This window comes from Peromyscus maniculatus, chromosome 12, assembly GCF_049852395.1.
Source record: "Peromyscus maniculatus bairdii isolate BWxNUB_F1_BW_parent chromosome 12, HU_Pman_BW_mat_3.1, whole genome shotgun sequence".
NCBI lineage: Eukaryota > Metazoa > Chordata > Mammalia > Rodentia > Cricetidae > Peromyscus > Peromyscus maniculatus.
In genome coordinates, this window is record NC_134863.1 from 2,774,906 (window position 1) to 2,788,743 (window position 13,838).

The following is a 13,838-nucleotide window of genomic DNA, read 5'->3' on the forward strand; positions in this document are numbered from 1 at the left end:
ATGGGAGATCCTTCCATTTTCTGATATCTTCAATTTCTTTCTTTAGAGATTTAAAGTTCTTATCAAAAAGGTCCTTCACTTGTTTAGTTAGTGTTATCCCAAGGTATTTTATATTATTTGTGGCTATTGTAAAGGGTGATGTTTCTCTGACTTCTTTCTCAGCCCTTTTATCATTTGTGTATAGGAGGGCTACTGATTTTTTTGAGTTGATCTTGTATCCTGCCACTTTACTGAAGGAGTTTATCAGCTGTAGGAGTTCCCTGGTAGAGTTTTTGTGGTCACTTATGTATACTATCATATCATCTGCAAATAGTGAAAGTTTGACTTCTTCCTTGCCAATTTGTATCCCTTTGATCTCCTTTTGTTGTCTTATTGCTCTAGCTAGAACTTTTAGTACTATATTGAATAAATATGGGGAGAGTGGACAGCCTTGTCTTGTTCCTGAATTTAGTGGTATCACTTTGAGTTTCTCTCCATTTAATTTGATGTTTGCTGTTGGGTTGCTATAAATTGCTTTTATTATGTTTAGAAATGTTCTTTCTGTTCCTGATCTTTCTAAGACCTTTATCATGAAGGGGTGTTGGATTTTGTCAAAGGCTTTTTCAGCATCTAAGGAGATGATCATGTGGTTTTTTTCTTTCAGTTTGTTTATATGATGTATTACATTGACTGATTTTCGTATGTTGAACCATCCTTGCATCCCTGGGATGAATCCTACTTGGTCGTGATGGATGATTGTTTTGATGTATTCTTGGATTCGGTTTGCCAATATTTTGTTGAGTATTTTTGCATCAATGTTCATGAGGGAGATTGGTCTGTAGTTCTCTTTCTTTGTTGCAGCTTTGTGTGGTTTGGGTATCAGGGTAATTGTAGCCTCATAAAAAGAGTTTGGTAGTGTTCCTTCTGTTTCTATTGTGTGGAACACTTTGAAGAGTATTGGTATTAGTTCTTCTTTGAAAGTCTGGTAGAATTCTGCACTGAAACTATCTGGTCCTGGGCTTTTTTTGGTTGAGAGACTTTTGATGACTGTTTCTATTTCTTTAGGGGTTATTGGTCTATTTAAATGGTTTATCTGGTCTTGATTTAATTTTGGTATGTGGTATTTATCCAGAAAAATTGACCATTTCTTCCTGGTTTTCCATTTTTGTGGAGTACAGGTTTTTGAAGTATGATCTGATGATTCTCTGGATTTCCTCATTGTCTGTTGTTATGTCTCCCTTTTCATTTCTGATTTTGTGAATTTGGGTGCTCTCTCTTTGCCTTTTGGTTAATTTGGCTAGGGGTTTGTCTATCTCGTTGATTTTTTTCAAAGAACCAACTCTTTGTTTCATTAATTTTTTTTTGTATTGTTCTCTTGTTTTCTATTTCGTTGATTTCAGTTCTCAATTTGATTATTTCCTGGCGTCTATTTCTCCTGGGTGAGTTTGTTTCTTTTTGTTCTAGAGCTTTCAGTTGTGCTGTTAATTCATTGGTATGGGATTGCTCCATCTTCTTTATGTGTGCATTTAGAGCTATGAATTTTCCTTTTAGCACTGCTTTCATAGTGTCCCATAAGTTTGGGTATGTTGTACTTTCATTTTCATTGAATTCTTGGAAATCTTTCTTTCTTTATTTCTTCCTTGACCCATTGATGTTTCAGGTGGTCATTATTCAGTTTCCATGAGTTTGTGGGTTTTCTATAATTTTTGTTGTTGTTGAGGTCTAACTTTAAGGCATGATGGTCTGATAAGATACAGGAGCTTATTCCAATTTTTTTGTATCTGTTGAGATTTGTTTTGTGTCCAAGCATGTTGTCAATTTTTGAGAAGGTTCCATGGGGTGCTGAGAAGAAAGTCTATTCTTTTGTGTTAGGATGGAATGTTCTGTAGATATCTATTAAGTTCATTTGAGTCATAACATCTGTTAGGTCCTTTATTTCTTTGTTAAGTTTCAGTCTGGTAGATCTATGTTTTGGTGAGAGTGGTGTGTTAAAATCTCCCACTACTAAAGTGTGAGGTTTGATGTGCGTTTTAAACTTTAGTAGTGTTTCTTTTATGAATGTGGGTGCTTTTGTATTTGGAGCATAAATGTTTAGAATCGAGACTTCATCTTGGTGGATTTTTCCCGTGATAAATATGTAATGTCCATCCTGATCTCTTTTGATTGATTTTAGTTTGAAGTCTATTTTATTAGATATTAGGATAGCTACACCAGCTTGTTTCTTAGGTCCATTTGCTTGGAAAGCCTTTTCCCAGCCCTTTACTCGGAGGTAGTGTGTCTTTGAAGTTAAGGTGTGTTTCTTGTATGCAGCAGATGGATGGGTCCTGTTTTCTTATCCATTCTGTTAGCCTGTGTCTTTTTATAGGTGAGTTGAGACCATTGATATTGATGGATATTAATGACCAGTGATTGTTAATTCCTGTTATTTTTTGTGGTTGTGTTGTCCTTCTGTGTTGTATGTTGGTGTGGGATTATCTATTGCTTGATTTTTCATGGATGTGTTTAGCTTCTTTGGGTTGGATTTTCCCTTCTAGTGCTTTCTGTAGGGCTGGGTTTGTGGACAGGTATTGATTAACTCTGGTTTTATCCTGGAATATTTTGTTTACTCTGCCTATGGTGATTGAGAGTTTTGCTGGGTATAATAGTCTGGGTTGGCATCCGTGGTCTCTTAGTGTCTGCATGAGATTTGTCCATGATCTTCTAGCTTTCATAGTCTCTATTGAGTAGTCTGGTGTTATTCTGATGGATTTGCCTTTATATGTTACTTGGTCTTTTTCCTTTGTGGCTCTTAATATTTTTTCTTTGTTCTCTGTGTTTAGTGTTTTGATTATTATGTGGCGAGGGGACTTTTTTTTTTGGATCCAGCCTATTCGGTGTTCTGTAAGCTTCTTGTATCTTCATAGGTATTTCTTTCTTTAGGTTAGGAAAGTTTTCTTCTATGATTTTGTTGAGTATATTTTCTGTGCCTTTGAGTTGGTATTCTCCTCCTTCTTCTATCCCTATTATTCTTAGGTCTGGTCTTTTCATGGTGTCCCAAATTTCCTGGACATTTTGTTACGACTTTTCTGTCTTCAGTGTTTTCTTTGACTGACGAATCTATTTTCTCTATTGTGTCTTCAGTGTCAGAGATTCTCTATTCCATCTCTTGCAATCGGTTGGTTATGCTTGTTTCTGTAGTTCCTGTTCGTTTAGTCAGGATTTCTATTTCCAGCATTCCCTCAGCTTGTGTTTTCTTTATTGTCTCAAATTCATTTTTCAGATCTTGGAATGTTTCTTTCATCTGTTTAATTGCTTTTTCTTGTTCGTTTTTTCTTCCCTTTCTTTAAGGGAGTTTTTTATTTCCTCTTTAATGGAGTTTTTCATTTCCTCTTTAAGGGGAGTTTTTATTTCCTCTTTGAGGGAATGTTTTATTTCTTCTTTAAGGGCCTCTATCATCTTCTTAAAGTCATTTTTAGGGTTGATTTCTTCTGTTTCTTCTGTCTTGGTATGTTCAGGTCTTGCAGGTGTAGAATCACTAGGTTCTGATGTTGCCATATAGGTCTTTATGTTTTTGCCTGTATTTTTGCACGGACTTCTACATATATCTTCCTCTGTGCGGTGCAGGTGGTGTCTGTGTCTGAGAGTGCCTCTCTTGTTCTAATTTTTAGTCTTGGTTTAGTAGGGGTTCTTGGTTAAATTGGTGCTATTGGACTATTTCTTCAGGGGCAGCTGATTTCAGTCGGTGAAGTATATACTTATGATTCTGGTGATCTGGTTTGGTGGCTGGGTAGCGCCTTCTTCTGTGTTCCCAGGTCACGTTTTGTTCATTTGTCAACTCCTCAGCTGATCTTGTTTCTTCAGACTTCAAACTGTAGGGATCTGAATCCTCTCCCAGATGGGTTTCAGCTGAGTGGGGTAGTCTCACCAACACCTCCAAGTTGTTGGATTTAACAGGATCAGCAGCTGGGCCCTGGGTTGTCCTCAGACGGAGTGTTCAGATTTGTTCTGGTTCCGACCCACGGAGATAGCTTCTTCCCCAGGTGTTGGGGTTAGAGGTGTCCCTGTTCCAAGCTGTGTCTGCTTGTCTCCGTCCCTGGGCCTGTCTACCTCTGCGGTCTACCGCCAGGCCTGTATGTCCCTGTCAGCTGCCGCTGGGTCTGTCTGCCTCTGCAGGCCGCCGCCGGGCCTGTATGTCCCTGACAGCTGCTGCTAGGCCTGTATGTCTCTGCCGGCTGCCGCCGCGGGCCTACCTACCTCTGCTTGTCACTGCTGCCGGGCCAGTCTACCTCTGCGGGCTGCCACCGGGCCTGTATGTCTCTGCCGGCCGCCACCGCCAGGCCAGTCTACCTCTGCGGACTGCCGCTGCGGGACCTACCTGCGTCTGCTTGTCTCCACGCGGCCTGTCTACCTCTGTGGGCCGCTGCTGGGCCTGAATGTGTCTGCCGGCTACCGCCGGGCCCGTCTACCTCTGCGGGCCGCCTCCGCGGGCCTACCTGTGTCTGCTTGTCTCTGCTGCCGGGCCTGTATCCAATTTTTAAATAATTGATACAATTCTAGTTTTCTTACTTGGAATGTAGCACTAACAGAATCTTAACTATTTGGTATTCTGCACCATTCATAGCTGTGGGAAACTGAGCCATCATGGTTCTGACTTTTTCTTGCAGCTCTCAGCCATCTGGCACCTGGCGCGCTGCTGCTCCTCCTCCTTCTCCGCATACCCGTGCACGGGCCGCTGCCGCCGGGCGGGTCAGGTGTCAGTCTGGCTGTCTGCCGCGAACCTGTTGCGCAGCCTGTCACGGCTGCTGGGCTCCGCCCTATGGTGTATTCTTATGAAAGATCTGTCCATCTTGCTTCTTGGACTGATGAAGAAGTACGATGGAAATGAAGTCTATGGAATTATACATTATGTAAGGTGCAGAGCACTTACTGATTTCAGTAGTGTTATAGAAACAGTTCTATAAACTAGGCAAGGTTCTAGTTTGTTTTGAAGTGAAAAATCTGTTGGAAACAAATTTTTGAGTGATGCTAAGAAGTAAACAGAACAGAGAAACCCTGTCTCAAAAGCAAAAAAAAAAAAAAAATCTTAAAAAGAAGTTAGACGTGGCAATGGTTCTTAATAGAAACTGTAATAATGGTTTTTTCTCAAAACACAAATCAGTACTAGATTTCATTTGTAGTTTAGTTTTCCATTTCTGTGCCTGTGTTTCAGTATCATTCTATTTACTCCTAATTGCCTATTTTTGTCAGTGGGTTCCTTGGCAGGCATTTTAAGGAACCAAAGAACAAAAGTGTCTCACCAAGTATGTAGTCAGGAGAACAAAGATGAAGGAAATCTGGAGGTCAGACTAGTTTAGGTTTGTATACACCAGGCAAGTGAATTCTCCAGACTGTAAGTCAAGAGAGTGTCATGGGGTTGTGCACAGGGAGCAAGTGAAGCAGAAAGTGTTGAACAGCTTCTGGAAGTCTGCAGCAAAGTGCAGTGTTCACGTTCTGAGCACTCACCACTGGGTTACTTGGAGCAAGTTTCTCTCTTCAATCTGTAGACGTGGAGATTAACAAGGCCTTGTTGGTGACAATGTAACAGGAAAATGCCATTGTGGTGGTACTGTGTTCCCCAAAATATTGTGCACCCTAATAAACTTACCTGGGGTCAGAGACAGAACAGCCACAATATTATACATAGATAGGCAGTGGTAGCACACGTCTTTAATCCTAGCATTTCAGAGGCAGAAATCCATCTGTTCAAGGATACAGCCCAGGGAGTGATGGTAGAAAGGAAAGATATATAAGGCATGAAGACCAGAAACTAGAAGCATTTGGCTGGTTAAGCTTTCAGGCTTTCGAGCAGCAGTTCAGCTGAGATTTATTCTGGATGAGGACTCAGAGGTATCCAGTCTGAGGAAACAGGATCAGCTGAGGAACTGGTGAGGTGAGGTAGCTGTGGCTTGTTCTGTCTCTCTGATCTTCCAGCATTCACCCCAATACCTGGCCCAGGTTTGATTTTATTAATAAGTACCTTTAAGATTCATGCTATATGCCATAAAACTTCTGGTGCAATACAAGTTGACTTGTTAGGTTAGGAAGTAGATCCAGCTGTCTAAAAGATACAGCTATTTAAACCTTTTCCTGAGGCAAGTCTGGAAAAAGTCATTTACTGGCAAACTTTAATGTCATTTCATACCAGCAGCTTTATTTACACAGAAAGAACATACAGTGGTCTTATAAATATGCCAGAGATTATCTCCTGTTTCAGAACACAGCTCGGTGTAAAAGCACACAAAAGCAGCTTCTGTTTTCTTTGTACAAAGTGTGTAGTGCTAACAAGTACACTATGGTAGCACATTTTTAAAGCTAATGTCTTCCATTTAAAATCTATTTGAAATGTTGGGTAAAGGTGCATTTCCCCCTTACAAATTCAGAAGGCTACAGTGGTAGTCATCTCTCTTAAGAAATAAATCATAGATACCTAATAGTTGGATGGCAGGGTACTTTTTTAAGTGCTAACATACTTAGGCAGTGTGCACTCACTGTCAAGCTGGTACTATTAACACATTATCATCAGACTGAAGTGGACCTTTTTGTGTTTGAGATTATTACGTGGGTATCTTAAACTAAAGATAACATGTTCTTGTTTTCCTTGCTAATAATACTTCATAAAATGCCCGGGTATAACCTGAAAAGAAATTTTAATATTTTTGACACTAATGTATTATTTGGTTAGAGACAGAACTAGATACACCAAAGATTTTCACTTAGGACTGAAAAAATTTTAATGCTGTTTATACCATGAGTTGCCCAGGCAATTTCCAGTTTGTAAACATGACCCTCAACCTCTGAATACAGTTTAATAGTCTATAAGCTTTTAGGTATATGTGTATGTCCAAGTGTTTCTCTTTAAGTCACCAAGTTCCACTAGTGGTTTCATACCATTATTTGAATGTTTTCTCTTGGTATAGAACTAAAGTGGCCATTATTAATGTGTACAGAGTAGAATTTTAGGTCCTACCTTACTTGAGTCTTGGAGCCCAATGCTTTAAGGGTGTATCTGAATTGCTGTTACTCTTACTTGTAAACTAAGGGAAATTTAGGTCATCATTGGATCTTTTAGAAATAAAATGACCGGCCACTGTTACCAAGTAAATTCCCAATAGTTTTTAATGCAGGAAGTCAATTTATGTCTTCAGGCTTAATTATGAATCAAAGTATATTTTAATTTTTAATACATGAGGGCAGTGTAGAGTCAGAAGTGGATAAACCATTAACTACACAGCCTGTTCCTACATCTTTGAGTCTTTCAGCTCTTACACATTTCTTAAAACAGCAAAGGTTATAGAATTTTGTTTTTTAAGACTATGAAAATGAAGGATAAGTGGATACATTGATTATGTGAGGAACTTGCCAAGCTCCATCTTTTAGAGCCCAATCAGTCTATATAATAGTGCATGCATTATAGTCATGAAATGTCCTGGAGCTTTCTGGACTACGGTTGCAGCTTTAAGACTAAAAAAAAGTTACATGGGTCATCATATCCACACGCAAACTGCTTTGTACAACTAGAATATCAATTGTTCTTGTAAGTTTGACTGAAACAGACATAGACTTGATATACATGTATCACAGGAAACTTTAAAAATGTGAATTAAATGTGATTTGTTTTGTAATGCAGAGTATACTTTTCAGCTTGTATATAGCCAGTCTTCACACGAGCAAATTCATACACTGCAATACATAAGAGTTCATAAATAAACTTCTACTCAGGTAGGCAGTAGCTAGCAGGTTCAAGTCAACAAAGTCTGGGTGTTAAACAGTTCTGTTCACCAGAGATGAGTCTCTCGGATTTCAGCAATAATTTGACTGGCTCCTTGTAATGCCTGCATTTAAAAGAAATAAAAAAATTCAGTTACGGTGTTAATCTGAATTTTGTAAAGAAATGTCTCCATTTCAATGCTTAAAAAAAGAAAGGCAGTATCTTCTTTGAAATTTGAATCTAATCAGGCACCAATGAGTGGGGGTGGGGAACAAGATCAGAATGCATTTTAAAAATTTTGTATGTGTATATTCCAGGGAGAAAAATTGAAAAAAAACTTAATAGTTACCTTTAACATATCAGCTGCTTCTTTTCTACGCTGTGCCATGTCCTCAGATTCAGTCAGAAGATCATCTAATAAGGAAGATTTATACAGTTGTCCTACTAATTCACTCTGAAGAGTATCTTTCACATGATTAACCAAAAAATGCATCACTGCCTTTGGGACACTGCAAAGCAAAGTAAAATTGTGACATTTTGGTAATAATTCTATTGAAAAAAATTTAGACCAGTGGTTCTCAACATGTGGGTCACCACCCTTGGGTGGGGGGTGTCAAATGACTTTTTCACAGGGGTCACATATCAGATAACCTGCATATCATATTTACATTCTGATTCATAACACTGGCAAAATTACAGTTATGAAGTAGCAGGGAAAATAACTTTATGGTTGGAGGTCACCACAACATGAGGAACTGTATTAAAGGGTCACAGTATTAGGAAGCATTAGGAAGGTTGACAACCACTGCTTTAGACTTTAAAGAGTATTGCTTCGTAAAATAGTAAATATGAATAAATGAATATTTAATATACTTAGTAAAAGAGATACCTTCAAGTAACATTAAGCAAAGCCACAGTCCTTGATATTTTAGCTTCATTAATTTCACTTAATCTTTATCCCATCTATAAACACAACATTGACTACTATTCTTAACAGCCAAAACTGAAAGTCAAATATCCATAATGTGATGAGGAGACATACAAAATCTGGTATAGCATATAATCCAGTATTATAGTCAACTATAAAAAAAGGAAGTGCTGATCCATACTATAGTATGAACAAGCTTTAAAACACACTGTCAAGTAGACTAAATTTAAGGCCCACTCTACAAGATAAATCCCACACCTGGCACCATTACTGGGCCAAGAACCTATGGCTAGACAGGTCAACGACCTTAGAAGAGGACCTACCACTATGATACTAAATGGATACAGTATTAAACCAGTTCATAATGACCTATCATTATACCCATCTTGTTTGCTGTCGATGGTGGTTAACATAGAGACCCACAAGTGGCCAAGATGCAGAGAATAAGACATTACACAATGTTCAGCCCTAAATAGTGCACCTATATCTCTTCCCAAGGGTCAAGGATCACTATGGAAGGCGTGTTGGATGACAAGGAAACTTTTCTGGACACAGCAGGGCAGCTGCAAATACAAACTCAGTTGTGAGAGCATGTACAAGACTAGTGCTAGCCTAAACCAGACCAAAATTCAGCATGATTAGGGTGTAAGGTACAGAGCCTCATCCCCAGCAGAGGAGCTACTGGAAATTCTCAGCTGCTGGGAGAGGGTTAGAGGGTAGCCTCTTTTAAGTCAACCAAACTCCATACATCCAACAACATTAGGCAGCACAAACTGGCCTTGATTGAGAAAGGGAAAACAAACGTTTGGGTGAGAAAGGGTTGAGGGAGATAGGTCTGGGAAGAGTTGGGGGACGGAGAGTGGAAAAATGATCATAACACAAGAAATTCTTAAATATTTTTAAAAAAGAGAGGGACACCCACAAGTGAAGGAAGCCAGAGAAAAGGACACATAATAACTATTGTGTTCCCATTTAACATGAAACGTCTAATAGGCTAATTCATAAATATGGTGTATTAGAAGTGAGGAAGATAAGCTATTATTAACAAAGGGTGTGCTTTATATTGAATAAATTTAAACTGTCAACCATATTTTATTTCAATTTTTTCAGAATTTTTTCACAAGAATATTTCTCAATTTTTTCAGAGCACCAAGGGGGATTGAATCCAGGGCTTCATAAATACTGTACTAAACTAATTCTATACTGTAGCATGGAAACCACACTGCTACCCTTTTCTAATTAGTTTGTTTTGAGACTTGGGGTAGGGGTGGGGGGCATTTCACGGTGGCCTTCTATTTGTGATCATTCTTCTTGAGGCTGAATATATATTCAATATCTGTGATTGCAGACATGCATCAATATTCCTAGATCCTCTTATTTTTTTCCAGCTGATATATAATATCCTAATCATTCCATGTCAATAGACTAATAAGTCTTGCTATCACAGTTAAGATTTAGAATCAAAGCTAATCTAAAATTTTAAATGTATAATTTTTAAAAACAGATCATGAACTCATCCAGCAGTATTTATATATTAATACTGACCTGTCTTGAATATTCTTTCTGACAATTAGAAAATATGATTTGATGAGTCTTTCAATAACCTCACAATCACGCTGTTCACGGGCAGACAGTTTTCGTGCAACTGGAACTGGCTAAAAGGATAAAAGAAAAACATTACTTCTGTGCTATTTTGAAGTGGCAACATTTAATATTTAAAAGAAAAATTTTTGACACCTTAATTTCTTCTGATTAGAAACTGTCTGCTACTAACTTGGTTTGTCAGTAGATTTAAATCAAACTGTTATGGCTTACCACATCCAGCAAATTGACAGCATGGCCTTTCTGTGGACTTGCTGGCATAATTGGAATTGGTTTTGATTTTTCTTCAGCAAGTAATTCTTCAGCTTTTGAAGTTTTCAGCATTCCTCGCCAGTTGCCTGTTGCTGGTTCTTGACCACCATCTCCAATCCCACCACCTGCAGATGCAACCTGAAAACACACGTTCCAAACCTATACTCTGTATATTTGACAACAGATGAAGTTCATTTTCTTGGATGGTAATCAAGAACATACAGGTAGTACCTATCTGGAATTTATTCAAATAGATAATGAAGTCACAGATGATGGCATACATCTCTAGAAACTTGAGAGATTCTGTTTGAAGCTGTCTGCAAGCCAATAGCCAATTCAGGTCCCATTTAACTAATTTTTATTTTTTATTTATCATTTATTGACTTTTCAAAATGTTGCATCTTTCTTCACTCTTCGAATACTAGACTAAAATCACAAACAAGAAAACAGAACTGCTACTTGGTTCCATCTCATCAAAGTAATCTTCAATACTAACCACTGAACTAAGCTTACAGAGCTGTGAGCTCATGTCTCTACATATTTCTAAAAGTAGTTTATATCCCTGAAGTCAAAATAAAAAGTAGACCTCTTTAATAAAAGAAGACTACATCCTTAGACCCAACTATCACATTAACAAGCTACCTAGAATGTGAAATGTACCATAAGCAACATAAAAGCTCCCTCATAGTCTGCACTCCTGAGAAAGGATCCAGTGAGAGAATCCATTGCTCCCCTTCACCACAATTGTTTCTGCAACCCTATTTTCGGGGTTCTGACTCTTGACTACTAAAAGAAAAAAAGTGACTATTTGCTACAGTGGGAAAAACAAAATATATCAACATTTAAGAGACATTTTTAGAGCTTTAAGATCATCTAAACATAGAACTGAGTCATATAAATGTAGTGGAAGACTGTTATGGTACTTGTAAGAAAAACAGCAGTTTGGGGAATCATTCAAATTTGAAAAATTGTCACGGTGTCAAAAATATACAAGTGATGTTTATATGTAGGTGTTACTGAGTAAATAACATTTTTAGTGTTTATTAAACATACATGAATTATGATAAACTAAATGAAATCATAAGGAAAGTGAACCACAAATGAAATGAAACTTATGTGGTGATTTGCATGGTTCTCTGAAGACCATGGCTGAGAGATGATGTCTGTAAGGCTCAGAGGGTGAGAAACAAACCTAGAAAGTAAGTAATGGAAAAAAGGGGGAAAGGAATAGGCCTGAATATTCTACCCAGGTTTTCTATGAAAAATATTATCAAGAATCAATAAGACTCTCCCAGTTTCCATGTTTTGAATTTGCTTAAGCTTTGAAAGCCCACATGAAATTCTGTATTTAGAGTTAACATTAACATAGAACTTGATGGGAAACAGGAAAGCACTGAGGCGGCTAGAGCTCAGATCTTTACAGAGGAAATGTCCCAGAGTCCATTTCCAGCTCCAACATCCTAATCTCTTCCAAAAGAAGACACTGGAAGCTAATCTTGGAGGTAACAGAGGTAGGAAAGGCTATTTTTAGTAGAAAACAGCGTTAAAGCTAGACTAATGGCACCTTACATGGGTTAGATAAAAGGAACATTAAGACCATAACACAGACAACAAGACATGGAGGTTACTGTACAAACAAGTTTTTGATGAATTTGAAGAGTATTTTAGTGAGAACCAAAGGCACCAACATTTCCATTCTAAAGCAAGAGACTCACATTTTTAGTTTCTCTTCTGCTGTCCTGAATTAACTGTTAAAAGATATGTTAAAACATGCAATTTAACAAGCAAGATTTAAATAGCAATAGCTTGAAAATTTAAAAGTAGAAGATAATTTCCTTTTAGAATTATTTTTCTATGTATAGCTTCTATATAGCAAGCAAAGGAAAGCAAGTCAACAATACTTGGATATATACTTTGCTACACAATTAAAAAATTCGGATTTAAGATAGTCTAACACAATACCCCAAATTAATATCATTTTATTCAGCATACTGTCTCCAAACTCGGCATGCAGGCTTAGATTAGGAATGAGAACAGACCTTGCCATCAGCCTCAGCAGAAGCGGCAGGGGAGGGCTCCTGGGAGGCAGGTGCCAAAGCACTTGGAACTTTAGAAGACTAAAGGCAAAAATGCAGGGGGGGAAAAATCAAGGATGCCAAAAATGCATTTGGAAACATTTTATAGACAAAATTTCCCCCCTATAACAAAATAGTAAAGTATGAAAACAAAAGTACCCACGGAGATAAGAGTCTGTACTCTGCTTTATTTCCTACAGCACTGCCACTTATTAAAGTTTTCCTACAGATGAACAAGTAAGAAAACCTAAATCTAAAGCTGCTGCTCCTTTTGGTGGTTGTGGTTGAGCGATCACTTACTGAGAGCCTTTCTGACAAGGATCAGGATAAGAGGTACAACAACTGCTCAAAGTCACTGCCAAGAAGTAACACCTGCTGCATACAAAGTTGTCTCCCTTACAATAAAATCACTGTTGAGCAAATCTGAATCTTAAAGAGTCCTTGACACTTCAAAGCCATCTTTCTTTTTGAATCATTCAAAGCTTTTTAAAACTTTTACATTCTTACTCTAACACCCTTAAAGTATTAGAGATAGAGGAAGAAAACACATTCTCACATAGAAATAAACCTGGCTGAGGCTGACCTCTGGGTGTGGGGAATATACTATAAAAACAATTTTCTTTATTTACCTTGTCTCGTGATACAGCTGAAGGAAGTTCTCTTGCTAGCCTGTTTCTTCTTTGTTCCTATAAAATGTAACCAAGTTTTTGTGATTATCAGAATATTGAGAGATAGGCCTATTACAACATGTTCATTTTAGTTGAAAAGTGTGGAGAAACAGATTTATCATATTCCTCTTGGGACTTATGCCATAATTGATTATATTAAAAAACAAAAACAAAAACAAAAACAAAAAAACCAACAAATCCCCAACCCTAACGCTTCCCTATGCTTGTTTGTTTTCTGTCCAAACACATCTGCTGAGGGATCCAACACAGCATCACCAACAGCAGCTCCCTTTACCAGGGACTCCCAAATGAAGGGTAGCAGATAAATATCCTTCAGGAAGTTAAGAAACATTGACTGAAACTGTCCCAACATGAATGTGAGATATAGGCTTTCAGCATACTATGAAGAATTTGAAGTATATACAGCATAGAAAATGTAAAACCCTAAAGGTCATTCAGACTACAAAAAAACAACAAAACAAAACAAAAACCCCCTAACTTAAAGGTCTGTTTTTAAAAAAGGGTTATCCTTTTAAAAAATACCAACTCCTGGAAATACTGCCACCTATCTAATTTTCATCAGACTGATCAATTACTCATTGTTATAT

The 13,838-nt window shown here is 37.8% G+C and overlaps 1 protein-coding gene across 15 annotated transcripts in view; it reads right to left on the reverse strand.

Moving 5' to 3' along the window:
- Positions 1 to 6,121: 6,121 nt before the first annotated feature.
- Dnm1l (dynamin 1 like) overlaps positions 6,122 to 13,838 on the reverse strand; it is a 57,081-nt gene continuing 49,364 nt past the window's right edge. For 5 of the 15 annotated variants that reach the window (XM_006993019.4, XM_006993023.4, XM_076548372.1 and 2 more), the window contains 7 exons: positions 13,192 to 13,248; positions 12,527 to 12,604; positions 12,203 to 12,235; positions 10,449 to 10,625; positions 10,179 to 10,288; positions 8,055 to 8,214; positions 6,122 to 7,829 (listed from right to left, as the gene is read on the reverse strand). In XM_006993019.4, coding sequence (XP_006993081.1) covers positions 7,773 to 7,829; positions 8,055 to 8,214; positions 10,179 to 10,288; positions 10,449 to 10,625; positions 12,203 to 12,235; positions 12,527 to 12,604; positions 13,192 to 13,248 — 672 coding nt within the window. In that variant the 3' untranslated portion in view covers positions 6,122 to 7,772. The remainder of the gene's footprint in view (positions 7,830 to 8,054; positions 8,215 to 10,178; positions 10,289 to 10,448; positions 10,626 to 12,202; positions 12,236 to 12,526; positions 12,605 to 13,191; positions 13,249 to 13,838) is intronic. The other 10 variants (XM_015986540.3, XM_042258951.2, XM_076548374.1 and 7 more) reach the window with 3 other exon arrangements.